Below are 14,772 nucleotides of genomic sequence, written 5' to 3'. Positions count from 1 at the left end.
CCATGTCTCAGGATGGTGCGAGCCGACGGCTGGATTTTACCGTCTCGTGTCTGTCAAGAGACTGGTCACGGTGGTGAGTTCAAGCTAGAGAGAAGGCGGCAGGGTGAAGGGGGTATATATATAGACTCTTTTCCCAGGCTGATAAGTCGTGAGTAATGTTAGAGACGTGTTGCCCCTCCATGCACAGCCGTCAACCCAGGTAGATCAACGCCAAAAGACATCCGTGCACTGCCAATGACTGAGGCGTTCAATGGCAGCCCGTGTAAGCGAGATTTGCTACAGTTGGGGTTGTCTCTGTTCTGAGTGACTGAGAATTAGATGTCACTGGCGAGGTGACCGGGGGTTGCAGGCCGCTGGCGAGGTGGCGGGAACATTGAGTGACCGAAAAAGGGTCACCAGCGAGGTGGGCGGCAATATGAGACGCCGGTAAGGAGACCGACCACTAGTGAACGATACAGGGCTTGCTCTGCAGGGACAAGCCATCAGGCATCCTGAAAGCGGACACCGTCCCAGCTGGACCTCTGATTTCGTATCGGGCTGTCATCCCCAGGCGGCGATGGTCTGCTCTGTCCGGGCATCACTCTGTAGAAAAATCTCAGCGGCAGCCTCGAAGAGCCCCTTGGTGTAACCAAGACTTCATAGCTATGTGGTAATCCCGGAGCAAACAACATCACTCACGGACTCATGCGTGGCGACCAATGTCTTTGTTCTGCACCCTCAGCAGATCGGCACACTCCGTAAAGGTCGGCAGTGAACATGGTCGCCGCTCTCATCCGCGACATCGAAACAGCTGGCCCGCGCATAGTTGCTACGCTAGTAATTCTGTTGTCACTGGCGCGGTGGATAGGAAATCAAGGCGCTGATAAAGGAGTGCCTAATCGGCGTCACCGGCGAGGTTGGCGGGAATGCAGGGCACGCTATCAGGTGGTGTAGAGAAATTGAGCGGGAAAAAAAAAACAAGGGTTAAGCAAGGTGGACGCGCACGTAATGTGAAACTGTAGCCCAACCGCCACTGGCTACGTTCTGCCACACAAGCGGGACGGGGCTAGCCAAAACTGACAAGCCACTCAGGATGGCAATCATGGCTTGCATGGTTCCTTCCCCCTTCCCGCGCCGCTCCCGCTCTCTCCACCTTGCCCGGCACGAACCCCAGCGCCACAGGCCACAATGCGCAGGCCATTGGTGACCTCGTGCGGGGAATGGTCGCACGGGTCGCCACCAGCCGCCGCCGATGTAAGTTTTTTCATCTCGGCAGGGCGTTAATGGGCGTCTGGTCCATCGCTTCAAGCAACTTTGCAGCTGATCTACCGAGTACCTCCTGAGTTGAGAGATTCATTTGTCGCCAAGTTGTTCTCGCACTAAGCGCACGCGATTCAGTACAGCCCAGTTGGAGACTGAATCCGCCTAGGAGACACTTTGCCTTAGGCATCCTATCACGTGGCTGGCAGCTTAATCATGCCCATTTAACGGTTACTTGGCTCTGGGCGGCTTGTTGTGTGTCATGTGATGGACCTTTACGGGTCGGCAACGTCCCAGCACTGGGGCACGGATACGCGCAAGCGGTACGGGGGATCGTTGCCTAGCTTCGATTGGCTAGTTTGGTGAAGTTTGGCATCACATGTCCCTGCCGGACCCCACTTCGGCCTTCTCCATTTAAATCCCCTCAAATACCCAGCAATCCATCATGTTCTGAAACCGAAATGCGGAGGTCAGACCGCCCGTACTGGTGACAGACAACCATATCAGTCCCAACAGGCCAAATGCAAATCATGTGATCAACCACCGCTTGGTAATCATTCACTGGAAGAAGCAATCTAAAGCGACCTGCACCAGCCGTGTTCATCATTCCATCCCCCCCTACAAACTATTTCACAAACTACCCATGGCTGTTGGAATGGCTGTTCCCGGCCTCAACAAAGGCCTAGAGGAGGAGGACTTGGTGGAAAGCCGAAAAATGTACCATTTCTGGGTCTCCAGTTGTAGCAGCAGTAACTAACTCATACAGTTATAACCGATTACCGGATGATTCACGACAACCCGAACTCCTCGAGTCTCATATAAACGATCTTGCGGCACTCTTCGTTCGAAATCACGCTCAAGGAGTTTTGGGAATCCACTTGGTCCATGCTCACTTCACAATTCCTGAAAGCACTGTCTTACTCGGAATCAACCACGATATACCTCGATGCCGCTGGGCAACGGCCACGACGACTCAAACAATGGATCTTAGCAACGTGCACGGACATATATTCGTTCTGACCGACCATGGTTTCCATCCATACGAGTATCAAACAGGTCCTGTACCCGATCTGTCTCAAGTAGACAGCACCTTCCTTCCAGAGCTCGCGCAGTTTCTACACAACAACAATCTGGCGATGCTTGTAGGGCTGCAAGTCATCGACCCACATCCCTCACGAATGTTGGAGCTCGTCCTTCCCCAGGGAACCGTCATGTTAGAAGCTTCCGATCTGAATGGATGTGTCTCAACTAGGCAGACTGGCTGGAAGTTTGAGACAAAGAACGGTCAGCCACGCGTATGTCAGGCCAACGAGACCCACGGTCAGACACGCACAGGGCATGAGGTTTACAATAAAGGAGACGCTCACCCAAGGCTAGAAACGTTTCAGGATCTCAAGTATGCACTTGCAGAAGCTGGCATTCTATAGCTTGGCGTGAATATTTGACAGAGGATTTACGTTAAGTTATCCAGTACTTAAAGGATGTTTGATGAGAACTTTGATGTCTGCTTGCGTCTTGAAGATGATATCAGTAATCTATCGGTCGGCCCCGCTTGCTTAACAATTCGCCCAGGTCCTTTGAGAGCCAAGCCGTCAGAAATGAGGGCTTTCTTCCAAGCTGGTTTGCGGGCCAAGGATTCGTGAGGAATATCTCGGTGACATTTTCGCCAGAGGACAGAGCGTATCGCGCGTCTTCAATACCAAGAGTGAAGACGTCTCCGTATTTTACGGGTTCCGCGTTTGTATTTCCGTTTGCCGATGCTTGTCTAGGTCAGCTCGCTGCCATTTAGTGAAGAGGCGCAACGCACGCCGACCTGGCTCTGCCTCGTCGCACCCTGTGACTTGAATGTTCGCAGACATGTCGCTACTCTCGATCTCGTCATGTTTCCGTTTGCGCATCCGTAACCGGAATTTAGTGTGATCTAGCACGGTCAGCCACACTCCGAGTTAATATATCATATTGAATACCTTGAATAAATTTCTCGTATCGCCCGTCGTCATCGGGGTCCTCAAACTTGGCATCAACTGCTTTGTCTACATCAGGCCGATGCAGGAAGCGAGAAAGCTCGCGACGCTGGAAGAACTCCACTCCACGTTCCAGAAGGATCTTGAATGTATCGTCTTCCATTTTGACGATTTCTTCGGCCGTGTAAGAGAGTCCAAAAAACTTCAAAGCATTGCAATCCAAGTCACGCAGTCGCTTGTGCCTGCCTCCTCCACGACTCTCTTTCCGAAATATGAAGCGAACCAAATGCTTCACTTTCGTAGCTTGTTGCCTAGGCAGAGCTTTGTCATTTGGCTGCTGTCGTAACAAATTCGCAGTAGCCTGCAACGATTTCTGGATGTCGATTTGGGACTTCATCAACGAGAGCTTCCGCGCCACCTCGTTAATAACGTTGTCTGGGCCGTCAAAGTTCCAAAGTTCTCCTGCAATCTTGTCCAAGTCACGGCCAATCCTCTCAACCAAGTCAACAGACATGTTGCGCCGAAGGGAGACTACTCGGGGCTTGAGCGAAGCGTCTGACCTCACGTGACGGTGAGGTCTTTAGAAGATAAATGTCACCGGCGAGATGGACGCGGAATCAAGGAACTGAAGAGGTGGTGGTGAAGTGCTGGCGCCACCGGATGTTTGAGGCGCCGGGGACGAAATACAGAGGTGAGCGGAGAGAGTGGATACCAGCGAGGTTGGTGGTAATATAAGCCGCGGACAAGGTGGCACAAGAAAACCGTCACAGAATTGACCAATGAACGGTGAACAGGTACTGCCGCCCTGGTGGCCGCGTTGCATTGAGGCTACGACATCGGGCTGGGGCGTGGCATGAGGGCAGCAGGTGTGTAATGTACATGCACCTCGCCGTAGATTTCATGGTCCAAGCCCTCGTTGCTTTTTGCGACACCGTACCATCTGTCCATCTGAAGCAGCGACGCAAGGATTCCCCACATGCATCGGCATCAAAGACACCGCCAATGCGAGCTCATCCGATGGGAAGAGGAAGTACACTAGCGCAAATACTGTATGTAAAATATTGTCTAACCTCTAACCTTGCCGTCGCCAACTTCGTCCCTCAAAGGCTCTTTATGCGACCTCGCGAGCAGGTTCCCTCCCCTGTCGCTCGAGTCAATGAGGGCCTCGGAATCTGTCCCCCACAACTTTCACCCGCATTTGATTGGCTGTTCCAGACCTCTCTGCTGGAGTTCAGCCGCAGGGCGAAAGCCTTCAGGAAAACGAAGCTTGGGCATACAAACAGGAGATGAAAATTCGGGGGGTTAGATGTAAGAATGCAGGTAATGAAAAGCGGGGTCGCGAGCTTGCCATCAAAACTGCCAATATACTTATGAGATGGACAGAAAACCGAGATGCTACTAAGGGCGCGCTGAAATGCGGTCGCCCGAGGTGGATAAGAAATTGAGGCGCTGATGACGGCATGTCGACATGCCATCGCCAGCGAGGTGAGCCAAATACAGGGTCACCAGCGAGGAGGGGTGGCATCGAATGTGCTAAGAGCGCAACCCCCTGCTTCCGGTCGCGTGACAACCTCATTCAAGCTGGCCAATTGCCTTTGCCTTCTGAGCGGGGTCTCCCGTGCTGCATACGAATCCTGCCTCAAATTGGTAAGATCCACCAAGCCTGTTGCAGAGCAGTAGAATGCCTGCCGCCTCATTGGCTCCTCGTGTTGCGCGATCACAAGTGAGCGCTTGCGAGGTGGCAGGGACATGGCCTGGCCTCGGGGGATAGGCCAGAAGGCCGTTGCCCGGCGCTTAGAGGGTAGTGACAACTGTCTCCGCGTTGCGGCAAGACCCAAGTCCTGTTGTCCCACATTGCATGACACTGTACTGTATCTTGGACATAGGCTCTCATTCGTAGAGCTTGTGGAACGAGGGAGAGTAGCAGAAGTCACTTCCTCCAGCGAAACAAGGATGTATAATGAAAAAGAAACGCCCGAAATTCTTATCCTTATTGATTCCACACAAGTCCAAGTGGGCATGCACACAGCGAGAAGCATAAAGCAGCACGTGGATCACGTGACTAATCTCCACACACATGTTTTGTTTTCTGTCAGAGTGAGGCTGGGGATGGTTCCATGACTCTCCTCCCTCGACTGCAGTTATCGGAGGGTCGACAATGTCGCGAGAAGTAGTTACTCCCTGCTCCGTCCTTCCGGATCTTACCTAACAAGCTTATTCAGGAGACGTCCTCGTCTAGCAGATCTGCTCAACATTAGTCGTTACCGATGGCTGACCGTCCCGTCCGAGACTCGATCCGCGAAATAGACGATGATTCGTGGCTTATCGGGAACACAATCATTCTTTCACGCACGACCTTGTCGGAGTGTGCCTGGCCAGACGGAAATGGCGGAGGCTACGTGATCTGCGACGCGCCGGTTCCTTTGCCAGAGAGTCGACCGCTCTCTGACTCGAGCGATATCAGATTAACGCACGAAGCTGGTGGCGTCTCTGCTGTTTTCAGTGTCGGCACAGCATTCTGCAAAGTAAGGATCCTCGATGTGCCGGACGTTACGAGAGAACACGTTACACTGGAATGGCTCCAACAACGAACTTGGAGCTTTACGACCCCCCGTGTTCTGTACCACGCCGAGCACGACGATCGATACTATATCTTCGTGAGCCGGATCTCCGGAGAAACCATCGATAGCATATGGGCATCATTGGAGGAGTCCATGAGGCAAGAACTCGCTGAGAGGCTTGCTGATATCTGCAGAGAACTGGCGGTTCCAGCAGACAGAAACAGTATCTGTGGCGTTGATGGCAATGCCCTCTCCGAACGGTATCTATGCGGGCGGGTGGTGGACTGCAGTCCGCTGAATCTGCGTAAGAGCTGCTTGGAGTTGGGTATGGATTGCTCGACTCTTGTGTTCTACCATTGCGACCTCGGCCCATCCAACATCCTCGTGGACAAGGCAAATGGTTCCATAGGCATCATCGATTGGGAAACTGCTGGGTTTGTACCCGTGGAATGGATTAGAACCAAGTTTCGCGTCTCCAGCGGCATGAATCTTTCCAGTGGCGATGAACTGGATTGGAGGAGACGGGTGATGCTCCGCTTGGGACAGATGGGTTTCACTGATGTCGTGGCAAGGTTCGTCACGTGGGGCAAATGACCAAGATGTGTATGGTATAATGCATGTAGAGCACAAGGCAGTACAGTCCGAAGCCGCCCAAGTAAAGCAAGTAAGTGCCATAGACACGTAACCTCCTCGACTTCGCATCCGATACGTAAGACTGTGTACGTACTCATCCCAGCCGGTGTAAGACGTTTTGGATATCAAATCGGCGACGTGGTAGTACCGCTTCTGTAGACGGCGTCATATTAGCCCGGCTGTTCCCTGGTCGAACATAGCAATTGCACAACTATACTGTGTCGCCAGGTCAGACAACCTGGGGTAGCTCCTGACCGCATGAACCCCCGCCAGATACAGTGCCCGTGCAGTATTTGGATCCAGTAACATTGTTGTAGCCGCATTTGGGGCAGTTAACTGCGTCAACAGCTGGGCCACGCACAACGGCAATCATGTCGATTGGCTGGGCGTTGTTGTAGAGTGCCATAGTGAATGATGCTTGCCTGGGTGAGGTAATGTATGCAACTTGAGCAGGAAACGTGGCTTGGTGGATACGTCTTCCCCGTGCGTGCAGCATACCGACAGTCATCAAACGGAATCAGTCTCCGGTGGCAACAGGCCGACCTTAAATACCATCAATATTTGGCGGCGAGAGATGTACTCCGTCAGGAGGCACCTCTGAGCTGATCAGCTTTGTAGCGCATGAAGCGGCCACCTTGCCGATTACTGCCTAGATTTTCTGAGCGGTTTCATTGATTGGCGCAGGCAGCTGCTCGTCTCAGCGCCAACAGCTGCACTGTCCGCCTCATGCATGAAGGCCAATGTCAGCCCTTGCGCGTCGACTTCGCCGTGACTGGCGCAGACACGTCCATAGTGTCGCACAACTGGCTAACCCGCCCCGTCCTCCTGCAGCTGCCTGCAAGGCAACTGCGGCTGTCTCGAAACGACAATACTTCCATTGCCGAAAAGACGACCTGCACGGTTTCGAGCGGTGGTCCAAGAAGTTCTTGCTCCTTAGAACAGATGTCTCATTATTGACGGAAGTTAGACCCCGCAGCTGGAGGCACCGGGTGTCTAAACCCCATGCTCTACCAGATATCTGGCCCTCTCCACAGCGGGGAGATGTGGAGTGCCGGGCGCAACCCGTGACGCGACGGGTATCCGCAGACCCCGGTTGCTTTCCCAGGCAGGCAGGCTCAACATGTCTCTCATTTCACCAGTGCACGGGAATATTCACCAGGCGTCAGATACCGGTAGTAGACGAAGCTACAGAGCGAAAGAGTCCTGTGCATCGATCCAGTAAGCGGTTGGGGCACTTTCAAGGACATTCTCGTTACAGTTCGTTTGTATTCTAGTGTGGACACGCTCCGACTACTCTTCCGCTATGTTTGGATCCTTCTGAGTGTCACGAAGAATACTTTTCATCGAGAGATACAATGTGTCGTCTTCTGACACCCACCTCCTGCCATTGGGAAACACCACTTTCCGCAACCTATTAACGCAGGGTATAAGAGGTTGGTAATACGTTGTGAAGTTTTCCTCTGCTGTTTGACAAAAGTCTCTTTCGTCAGAGACCTCTCCCTTCTTCAGTTTTGCAAGCTCCTGCATGCCAACGTAGTTCCACTTGTCGAACTCAGTTGGCCCAATATCATGACCTGGCCCGTCGTAGTGGATGCATATCCAGAAGAGGACCCAGAAGAATGACTCGAGGTCGTGCATAAACGAATGATGCTGTCCTAGGAGTGCCCCGATAGCCATGAATGCCCTCGTGCCGGTTTTGCCCTTGGCCCCGGATGCAATCTCTCGTTGTTCAATGATAGCAAGGTCCAGGTCAATCAAAAATGATCGCCAAGAAGGGTTTCTTTCGTCCTCATTAACCATGAGGTTATTGATCGAGATGTCCCTGTGGAGAAGACCAGCTCTGTGCAACAACTCGTGACCTTCGATGCAGCCTTCGAGAGCAGAAAGTAGCGCCGTGCGCGAGCTTGCCTTGTAGATTGGCTTTCCGTAGTCGCGAACAACAACTCGCCGATGCACCCGATTCGGTAATTTTTCGCTGCTTGGCTTTGATGGAGACGTTGGACGGGATCGCTTAGTCGGCGGCAGACTGACGCTAGTATCGCTGGAGGGTCGTTTTACGCCAAGGCTGCTACTTCGTGCGGTGCGTAGAACAGACGCGTTCGCACTCGCACTCGACTGCAGCATTGCACGTCCTGATCGATAGTTCGTGGCTTTGGTAACGTCCAATCCCTTTCGAATGTTTCCTTGTATGTCATCATCGGCATTTCGTACGCGAACGGTCTCATGGTGGTAGTATCGGGCAACATTAGCAACGCCTTTGTTGGTCGCCTCTCGGAGGAGTTCGCCTTCTTCGTCCCGATCCAGATATTGCCACGAGTCTTTGATGACGAACGGCGTCTGTGGATCCTCCTTCCGATGGGCTCTCCAACAAACTGTTGCCCGACCAGCAACACAACGTGCTCGCTTCATGACCTCGTCAATGACCAGGCGTTCTGTTTTGTCGTTTCGTTCGATGTCGATATATTGTTCGTCACCGGATGCAATTACGGTAGGGTCAAACCCAAGCATCTCCTCATCCATTCGTAGAAATCCCAATATCGTCGTAACAAAACGTAGCGCACCATCCGCCTTATTGATGTTGAACTGTTCGGAGGCGACCCCTCCGAGCCGGTCGAACTCCCACATTCTCATAAGAGACCCGCAGAGAGTGAAACCCAGAACGAAGCGACGGGTGACTTGGGCAGCGAATACCTCTCTTGCATACCTTGCGAGATCAGTCCACGCGATCGACGCCGTGTCTGCTTTCGGGTTGCTTTTCAGTTCGCCGACCACGAGGATATGTGACCAGTGATATGTCGAATCAGTAGAGTCTGGCTTGCATGTGGCATCGCGACTGACGAAGCCAATGTCCATGCTACGCTTGCCCGTAGAGCCCGCCAGTGGAGACCTCGGCTGCGCCAACAGCTTTCGACTAGCCACGGGACGCGAACTGTGGTCGACTGCAAATGCTTCTAGCTTTGGGATTAAATCACCAAACCAAGCCAGCACTTCGCCCTCCTTCGCAGCTGCCGGCCACCCAGCCCACCCATCTCTGAAGAGTGGAGTCTCGCCTTCAGAGCATTGCCGGAAAACTGCCTCAGAAACAATATCAAGGGCTGGCACGTCTCCAAAGAAGGTCTCATGGAAGTTGGGAAGTCCAACATAGAGATATTCAAGCTCCAGCTTAAGTATCGGGTCCACGTCATGCCTCAATTCCGACGAGTTCACCAGACCACTCGTGTTCTGGCTCAACGGTGTTTGTTGGGTCGACGGCGGTATCGGCCGGCGGGGCGGGGTTGATTCGACCGCGGCAGCAGACACAAGGTCCCAAATCAATGCATCCTCCTGATTGTCCGCAAGCGCTGCTTTGAGGAGAGGTTTGACTCGGTCAAAGTCGAAGTCCTCGGAGGCGACGGTAGATACTAGCCTCAGAAGCTCATTTCGGACGGTGCCCACACCTGAACTGGATTGTAACTGACGAGACACAGGAAGAATCTGAAGTGCTGATAGCAGACTCGATGCAAGGTCTTGGGCGTCTGCGCTCTTGTCAGACGGATTCCACGCAGGTGAGGGCTTGCCTTACCTTCTCGTCCAAGCTCATCGATCTCGTCGGCTGAGCGTATGCCAGTACTATTGCATATTGAATCGAACGACGCGTGGAAGGCGTCTAGCCCATCCCCGATGGGGTGGTCGCTAATGAGCTTTAACCGTGCTGATGCCGACATTGGCGAAGGCAGGACATCCGTTGCTGTCCGCGCGGTCGCAGGGAGATCAACAGTCCCCGGAGGCTCCACGCGCGCATGAGTCAGCGACCGGGGCGGGAAATCTCAAAACCCGGAGAACAGCATGCTCTCAGGGCCCCAGAAGCAAGCTGGACCCACAGGCCCCCAAGAACGAGAAGGGGCCAATCAACACACGAGACATTAAGCGCGCGGTTAGCCAGTCTGCATCCCTACAGGCCGCCATTCCCTGCACCTGGGCCCCTGGGAGATACTCTTGGGCCATCTCATGGCTTCCAAGGAGATCGAACTGGCCACGTCTTGGATGGGCTGATATTAAAAGTGAAATTTAATAAACACAGGTGGAACGCAGACGCAGGCTGCCAGTAACTGCTTCCAGATCTCAGCACGAAAGATGCCACCGGGTTCGAGCTCCTCGTCGGAATCCAACGTGTGGGCAACAACGTGACGTTTGCTTCGACGGCGGGGCCATGGGTGCCTTCGCACCAGTTCACCTCACTAGTGCCGTGAGATGCGGAGATCGAATCCTGCCGCTTGGTGGTCGCACAGCTATTGGTGTAGGGAGGCTTAATTATGGGTCGCCGAGGCACCGCTACAGTACACGTCATCAGCTTGAACAGGTGCGATGCGACTCTGGGAATCTTCGAACACAGGTTCAGTTCCCATCTGCTTCGCCGTTAGTACGGCACTGGCCTTACGATCAATTTCCCTACCGCAAATCGAACAAGTCCTCTCATGACCTCCGCTCTGGGAACTCGCTTTGCAGCTGAGGAGTAGCGACGGACCGGGCACGCCCGGCCAATCCTCGTCCGACTTTATGCATCTCGGCGAATGCTTGCATTCTTTGGGCCCCTGGGGAAGCATGCATCCTACCACCGATAGATCGCCAGAGCAAATCTCGGAGGGGGCGAAGTGTCACCCCTTTCTAGCCCCCAAGTTGCTTCACTCAACCTACCTAGCTCAACCTATTGCTCCCATCTGCCACGTTTCTCCCCTCGTCACCCAGACATCACTCATGCAGGCCAGGCAGTGACAAAGACCTCGCCTCGCCTCATAGCACAAAAAATAGGGAAGAATATCAGATAAGAATTCCAGGCGGCCGCCGTCGACTCGGCCTAATAGGCCGCATGCAGGAGCGCGTCAGAATCGTTGTTGCATGGTGTGGGGACGCCGTGGCTAAAGTTGGTCCGAGGCGCATGACGTGCGTTTGGGATACGGTTCGAGTCACATGCCATAAGTGTCAGGGATAACCAGGGTAAGTCAACCCGTCATTTGAAACAGCTACACGTGGTACAACTCCGATGAAATGCTTCAGCCCACTCTCCCTCTACTGGAAGTAAGTATACAGCGGCTCAGTTCGCGTGTGTTGTGGGAAATGGCGAGCAGAATTGCGTGAAATGGGCTTACCGAACGAACCTTGCCTTGCTCAACCCTAAGCCGTGTTGCCCTTGCCACATGTCGGGCAGGGGTTGCCTTGGACGTCGCCTGTATCCCAGCAAGTTTCGCATTGAGGCATTTTCCCACTATAGTGATTTTGGTGAGTTTTAATTGAATGTCGCGTCCGAGATGGCCACTGCCTTTGGGAGTAACGTGCAAAGGCGCAAAAAAAGCGATGACGACGGTACGATGCCCTGGTATTTAAGGATGCCACGATTTCTTCGGCTGGGGTCGGACACCTGATCAGGCTTGGGTGGGGTGCGTGTCGGATTATTCTGGTCCCGGATTACCGTGGCGTGCCAAGCTTCAGGGCGTGACAGGGGTACGTGTCGGACGCAATAAGAAGCCAGCTATCTCCACACTGCAATTGCCATGTTCTCCAACCTCGAATCATGTTGGACGAGGGGCGTCAGCGATTGCAATGTGCCTGTTCCGCCACCTTCCCCACCAGTGATGGGCTATACGCACATCTGAACGAATATCGAGTCAGTAAACCGACGCATTAACGAACAGGACTAATCTCTACAGGATCGTGAAGACTACCTGAAAAACGAAATCACAAAATGCCAATCCCATTCGAAAGTTGCACCAGGGGACTTCCTTCTGGCTGATGATGGCAACCTTTCCAGCGACGAGGACGTCGACGCGGCCGGTGATACAGCTTTGGCGAATGAAGGTGTTAAGGGCAGGTCTTGTCCCAGTACTGGATGCCCACGAACAAAGCCATTTTCCAAACGAAAGGAGCTGAGGATACACTACCGTAAACGTCAATTTGCGTCCCCTGCACTACATACCTTTCTACACGCTCTGACGTATTCGACAGATGTCGATTGCAGTGAAGTTTGTGTGTACTGTCACCAGGTTTTCAGGTTGGCGAGCGCATACTTGCGACATACTCACAAAGAGCCATGCATGGACATGTCAAAGAGTGCTTACATGGCACAGCGACGTGCCATGATAGTCACCCGCGTTGACGAAGCACTCGACCTTGTGGAGACGACCAAGAAACGAAAACAAACGGAAGCGGATTTGGATGCTGCTCCGGTCCGAGAAACACCGGCTACTGCGATGGAAGCCCTGTCAACTGCCAACCGTGCACAAGACGTGAATCAGGGCAGCTTTAACCACGCGTCGTCGCTTCCTGCAGATCTGCAAGCGAACTCAGTGGACGATCCGTCGTCGACCGTCGAGGGCATCAACATGCCCTCAGGTAGCATCAGTGTCGACGCAATGGGTCAAGCGACGGGACTAAACAGTCTTGATTACGTCGCACCGGTCAACATGGTTATCAACCTGCCGCCGGCATTTCACCCAGCTTGGCCTGGATGGATTTGGAATGAGGGGAATACTGATTTGATGCACGAAGTCATGGAGTAAGGGTTGCGGGTGCCAGCCACGAATCATTTAGGCTCTGCCACTAAATGGTCATAAAAAGCAAAATTCAATGCAATTTTTGCGCTCTGCATCTCATCAACCTTCCGTCTCAAGCTGTCCATGCTCGGAAGCATCATTTTTGGCCACTTTGTTGTAACTAGGTCCTCTGTAACGAATTCGAATTTGATAGCATAACCTTCCTTGATCTCGTACCTGGTCCTTGCGTCGATGATAACCCTGCAAAGGTCAGAAAGCTTCACTAGCGCGAGGACAACTACTCACATGCCGCCTTGTTCGAAGGTCTTCTCACTCGCCACGTGCCCGGCGTCAGTCAAAGCAGACAGAGCGGTTTCCCAGAGTAAACGCCTGCCTTTAGTAGCGGGAAGCTCCAAAAGATGCGATCCAAGAAAGTAATTGACACGAGATCCCTTGGACAAGAGATGCACCATCACAGCGCATCGGCCCGCCTTTTGACCACCCTGCATGAAGCTGACTATATGCCCAGGATATGCCTCGTACCTCAACCAGTGGGCGAGGATACATCGTGGAAAGACCGATTCGATGATAGACCTGATCCGCTGGGGGTTGTTAGAATGATACTCGCATGGCGTTCGCTCTGGCTCACCTTGTCCTGGAGGACATACGAGTCACAAAAGTCGAGCCCATATTTGGATGAGAAGGGGAAGCGCCTCTGTTCCATCTGCAAAACGTGCTCGCCGATTGACTCGTCTTTCAAATCGACGAAGCCATCTTGTTCGAGACCATCCAGGGCTCTCTCAAGTGAGAAAGAGGTCGTCGCCATTAGTGATAGAGTAACGTTCGTGCCACAATAACCCTCATCACCTCTGCCGTCGTATTAAGCGCGACCCCGCGACGGAAAATTCCTTTTCCGAGGTCTGTTGAGTCAACACTTTCCAGGACAGGGGTCCTACATTGTAAGCCCCTCCTTTCCCGGAATACTGACAGGGGGCATAAATTGTGACCCTGTCCAAGTACATGGGTTGCAAATTGTGATCCCTTGGCAGACCAAGGACCGTTCGCTGGTAAGGGTGTATTTGCGGGCTGTTCACCTGCATGACGTCGGTGTGTCTTGGTTTACCATCAGTCAAGCCAGCGTGTTGCGTCTTCCCATCTAACCTACATACTTCGCCCTTGCGATCGTTCGCATGAGTCGCATGGACTGGCTGACATGCGGCCTGCTGGTCTATCGACGTTGATCTATCCTAATTGATTACTGTGCAGCTTGATGTGACAAGATGTTCTCTGTGACATGCCCACCAACTCCTCGGCCTGGGAAGAGGGTCAAACTGTCAATATAAGCTGCTCGCACTACCCAGCATGGATTTGTGTTCTGAGCCTACCTACCCATCGGAACGATCAATGGTTGAACTCCAATCTCCCTCCCTCTTGGATTGTATTACAGTTCCTATCTCATTGTCAGCCACTATCGTGATTGATTTTGCCCCGTCGCTGACGCCACTCATCAACCGGAAAACCCGGCACTTCTCCACCCTCGAGGTCGCGTCGTTGTGAGGAATGGAGTCAGATAAGTCCAATGAGGGCATCGGAATGACTCTGGCTTCTCCAATCCCAGAAGAAACGGTAGCGAACGGTCGTGCTGGATCGTCTGACAGGTAAGCGTTGGTGATAAGGAGCGCACCGGGACAACGAGGCCAACTCTTTGAACTTGCCTGCTAAACTTGACACAGATGTTCCTCTGTATCACTTCTCGAAGATGACCGTCGCTCAAGCGCCACGCTGACGTCTGCGCAATTTGCCGCCCACGGAATTGCCCATCAGCCGGCACCGCAACCTCACGATGTCCAAGTACCGGGCGAGGCAGCT

The 14,772-nt window shown here is 53.2% G+C and overlaps 3 protein-coding genes across 3 annotated transcripts; all 3 read right to left on the bottom strand.

Moving 5' to 3' along the window:
- Positions 1–2,766: 2,766 nt before the first annotated feature.
- On the bottom strand, positions 2,767–2,999 carry PLICBS_000028 (uncharacterized protein; the record flags this gene model as incomplete). Its single annotated transcript, XM_065599467.1, has 1 exon — positions 2,767–2,999. A coding segment is annotated over one exon (233 nt), but the record flags the coding sequence as incomplete, so codon positions are not given.
- Positions 3,000–3,206: 207 nt separating this feature from the next.
- On the bottom strand, positions 3,207–3,366 carry PLICBS_000027 (uncharacterized protein; the record flags this gene model as incomplete). Its single annotated transcript, XM_018328627.2, has 1 exon — positions 3,207–3,366. A coding segment is annotated over one exon (160 nt), but the record flags the coding sequence as incomplete, so codon positions are not given.
- Positions 3,367–7,687: 4,321 nt separating this feature from the next.
- Positions 7,688–8,219, bottom strand: PLICBS_000026 (uncharacterized protein; the record flags this gene model as incomplete). The annotated part of the gene is made up of 1 exon (XM_018328247.2): positions 7,688–8,219. A coding segment is annotated over one exon (532 nt), but the record flags the coding sequence as incomplete, so codon positions are not given.
- Positions 8,220–14,772: the final 6,553 nt, after the last annotated feature.

The sequence above is a fragment of the Purpureocillium lilacinum genome (genome assembly GCF_023168085.1).
Source record: "Purpureocillium lilacinum CBS 284.36 DNA, scaffold_1, whole genome shotgun sequence".
Classification (NCBI taxonomy): Eukaryota; Fungi; Ascomycota; class Sordariomycetes; order Hypocreales; family Ophiocordycipitaceae; genus Purpureocillium; species Purpureocillium lilacinum.
This window is presented reverse-complemented; position numbering and strand designations above follow the sequence as displayed.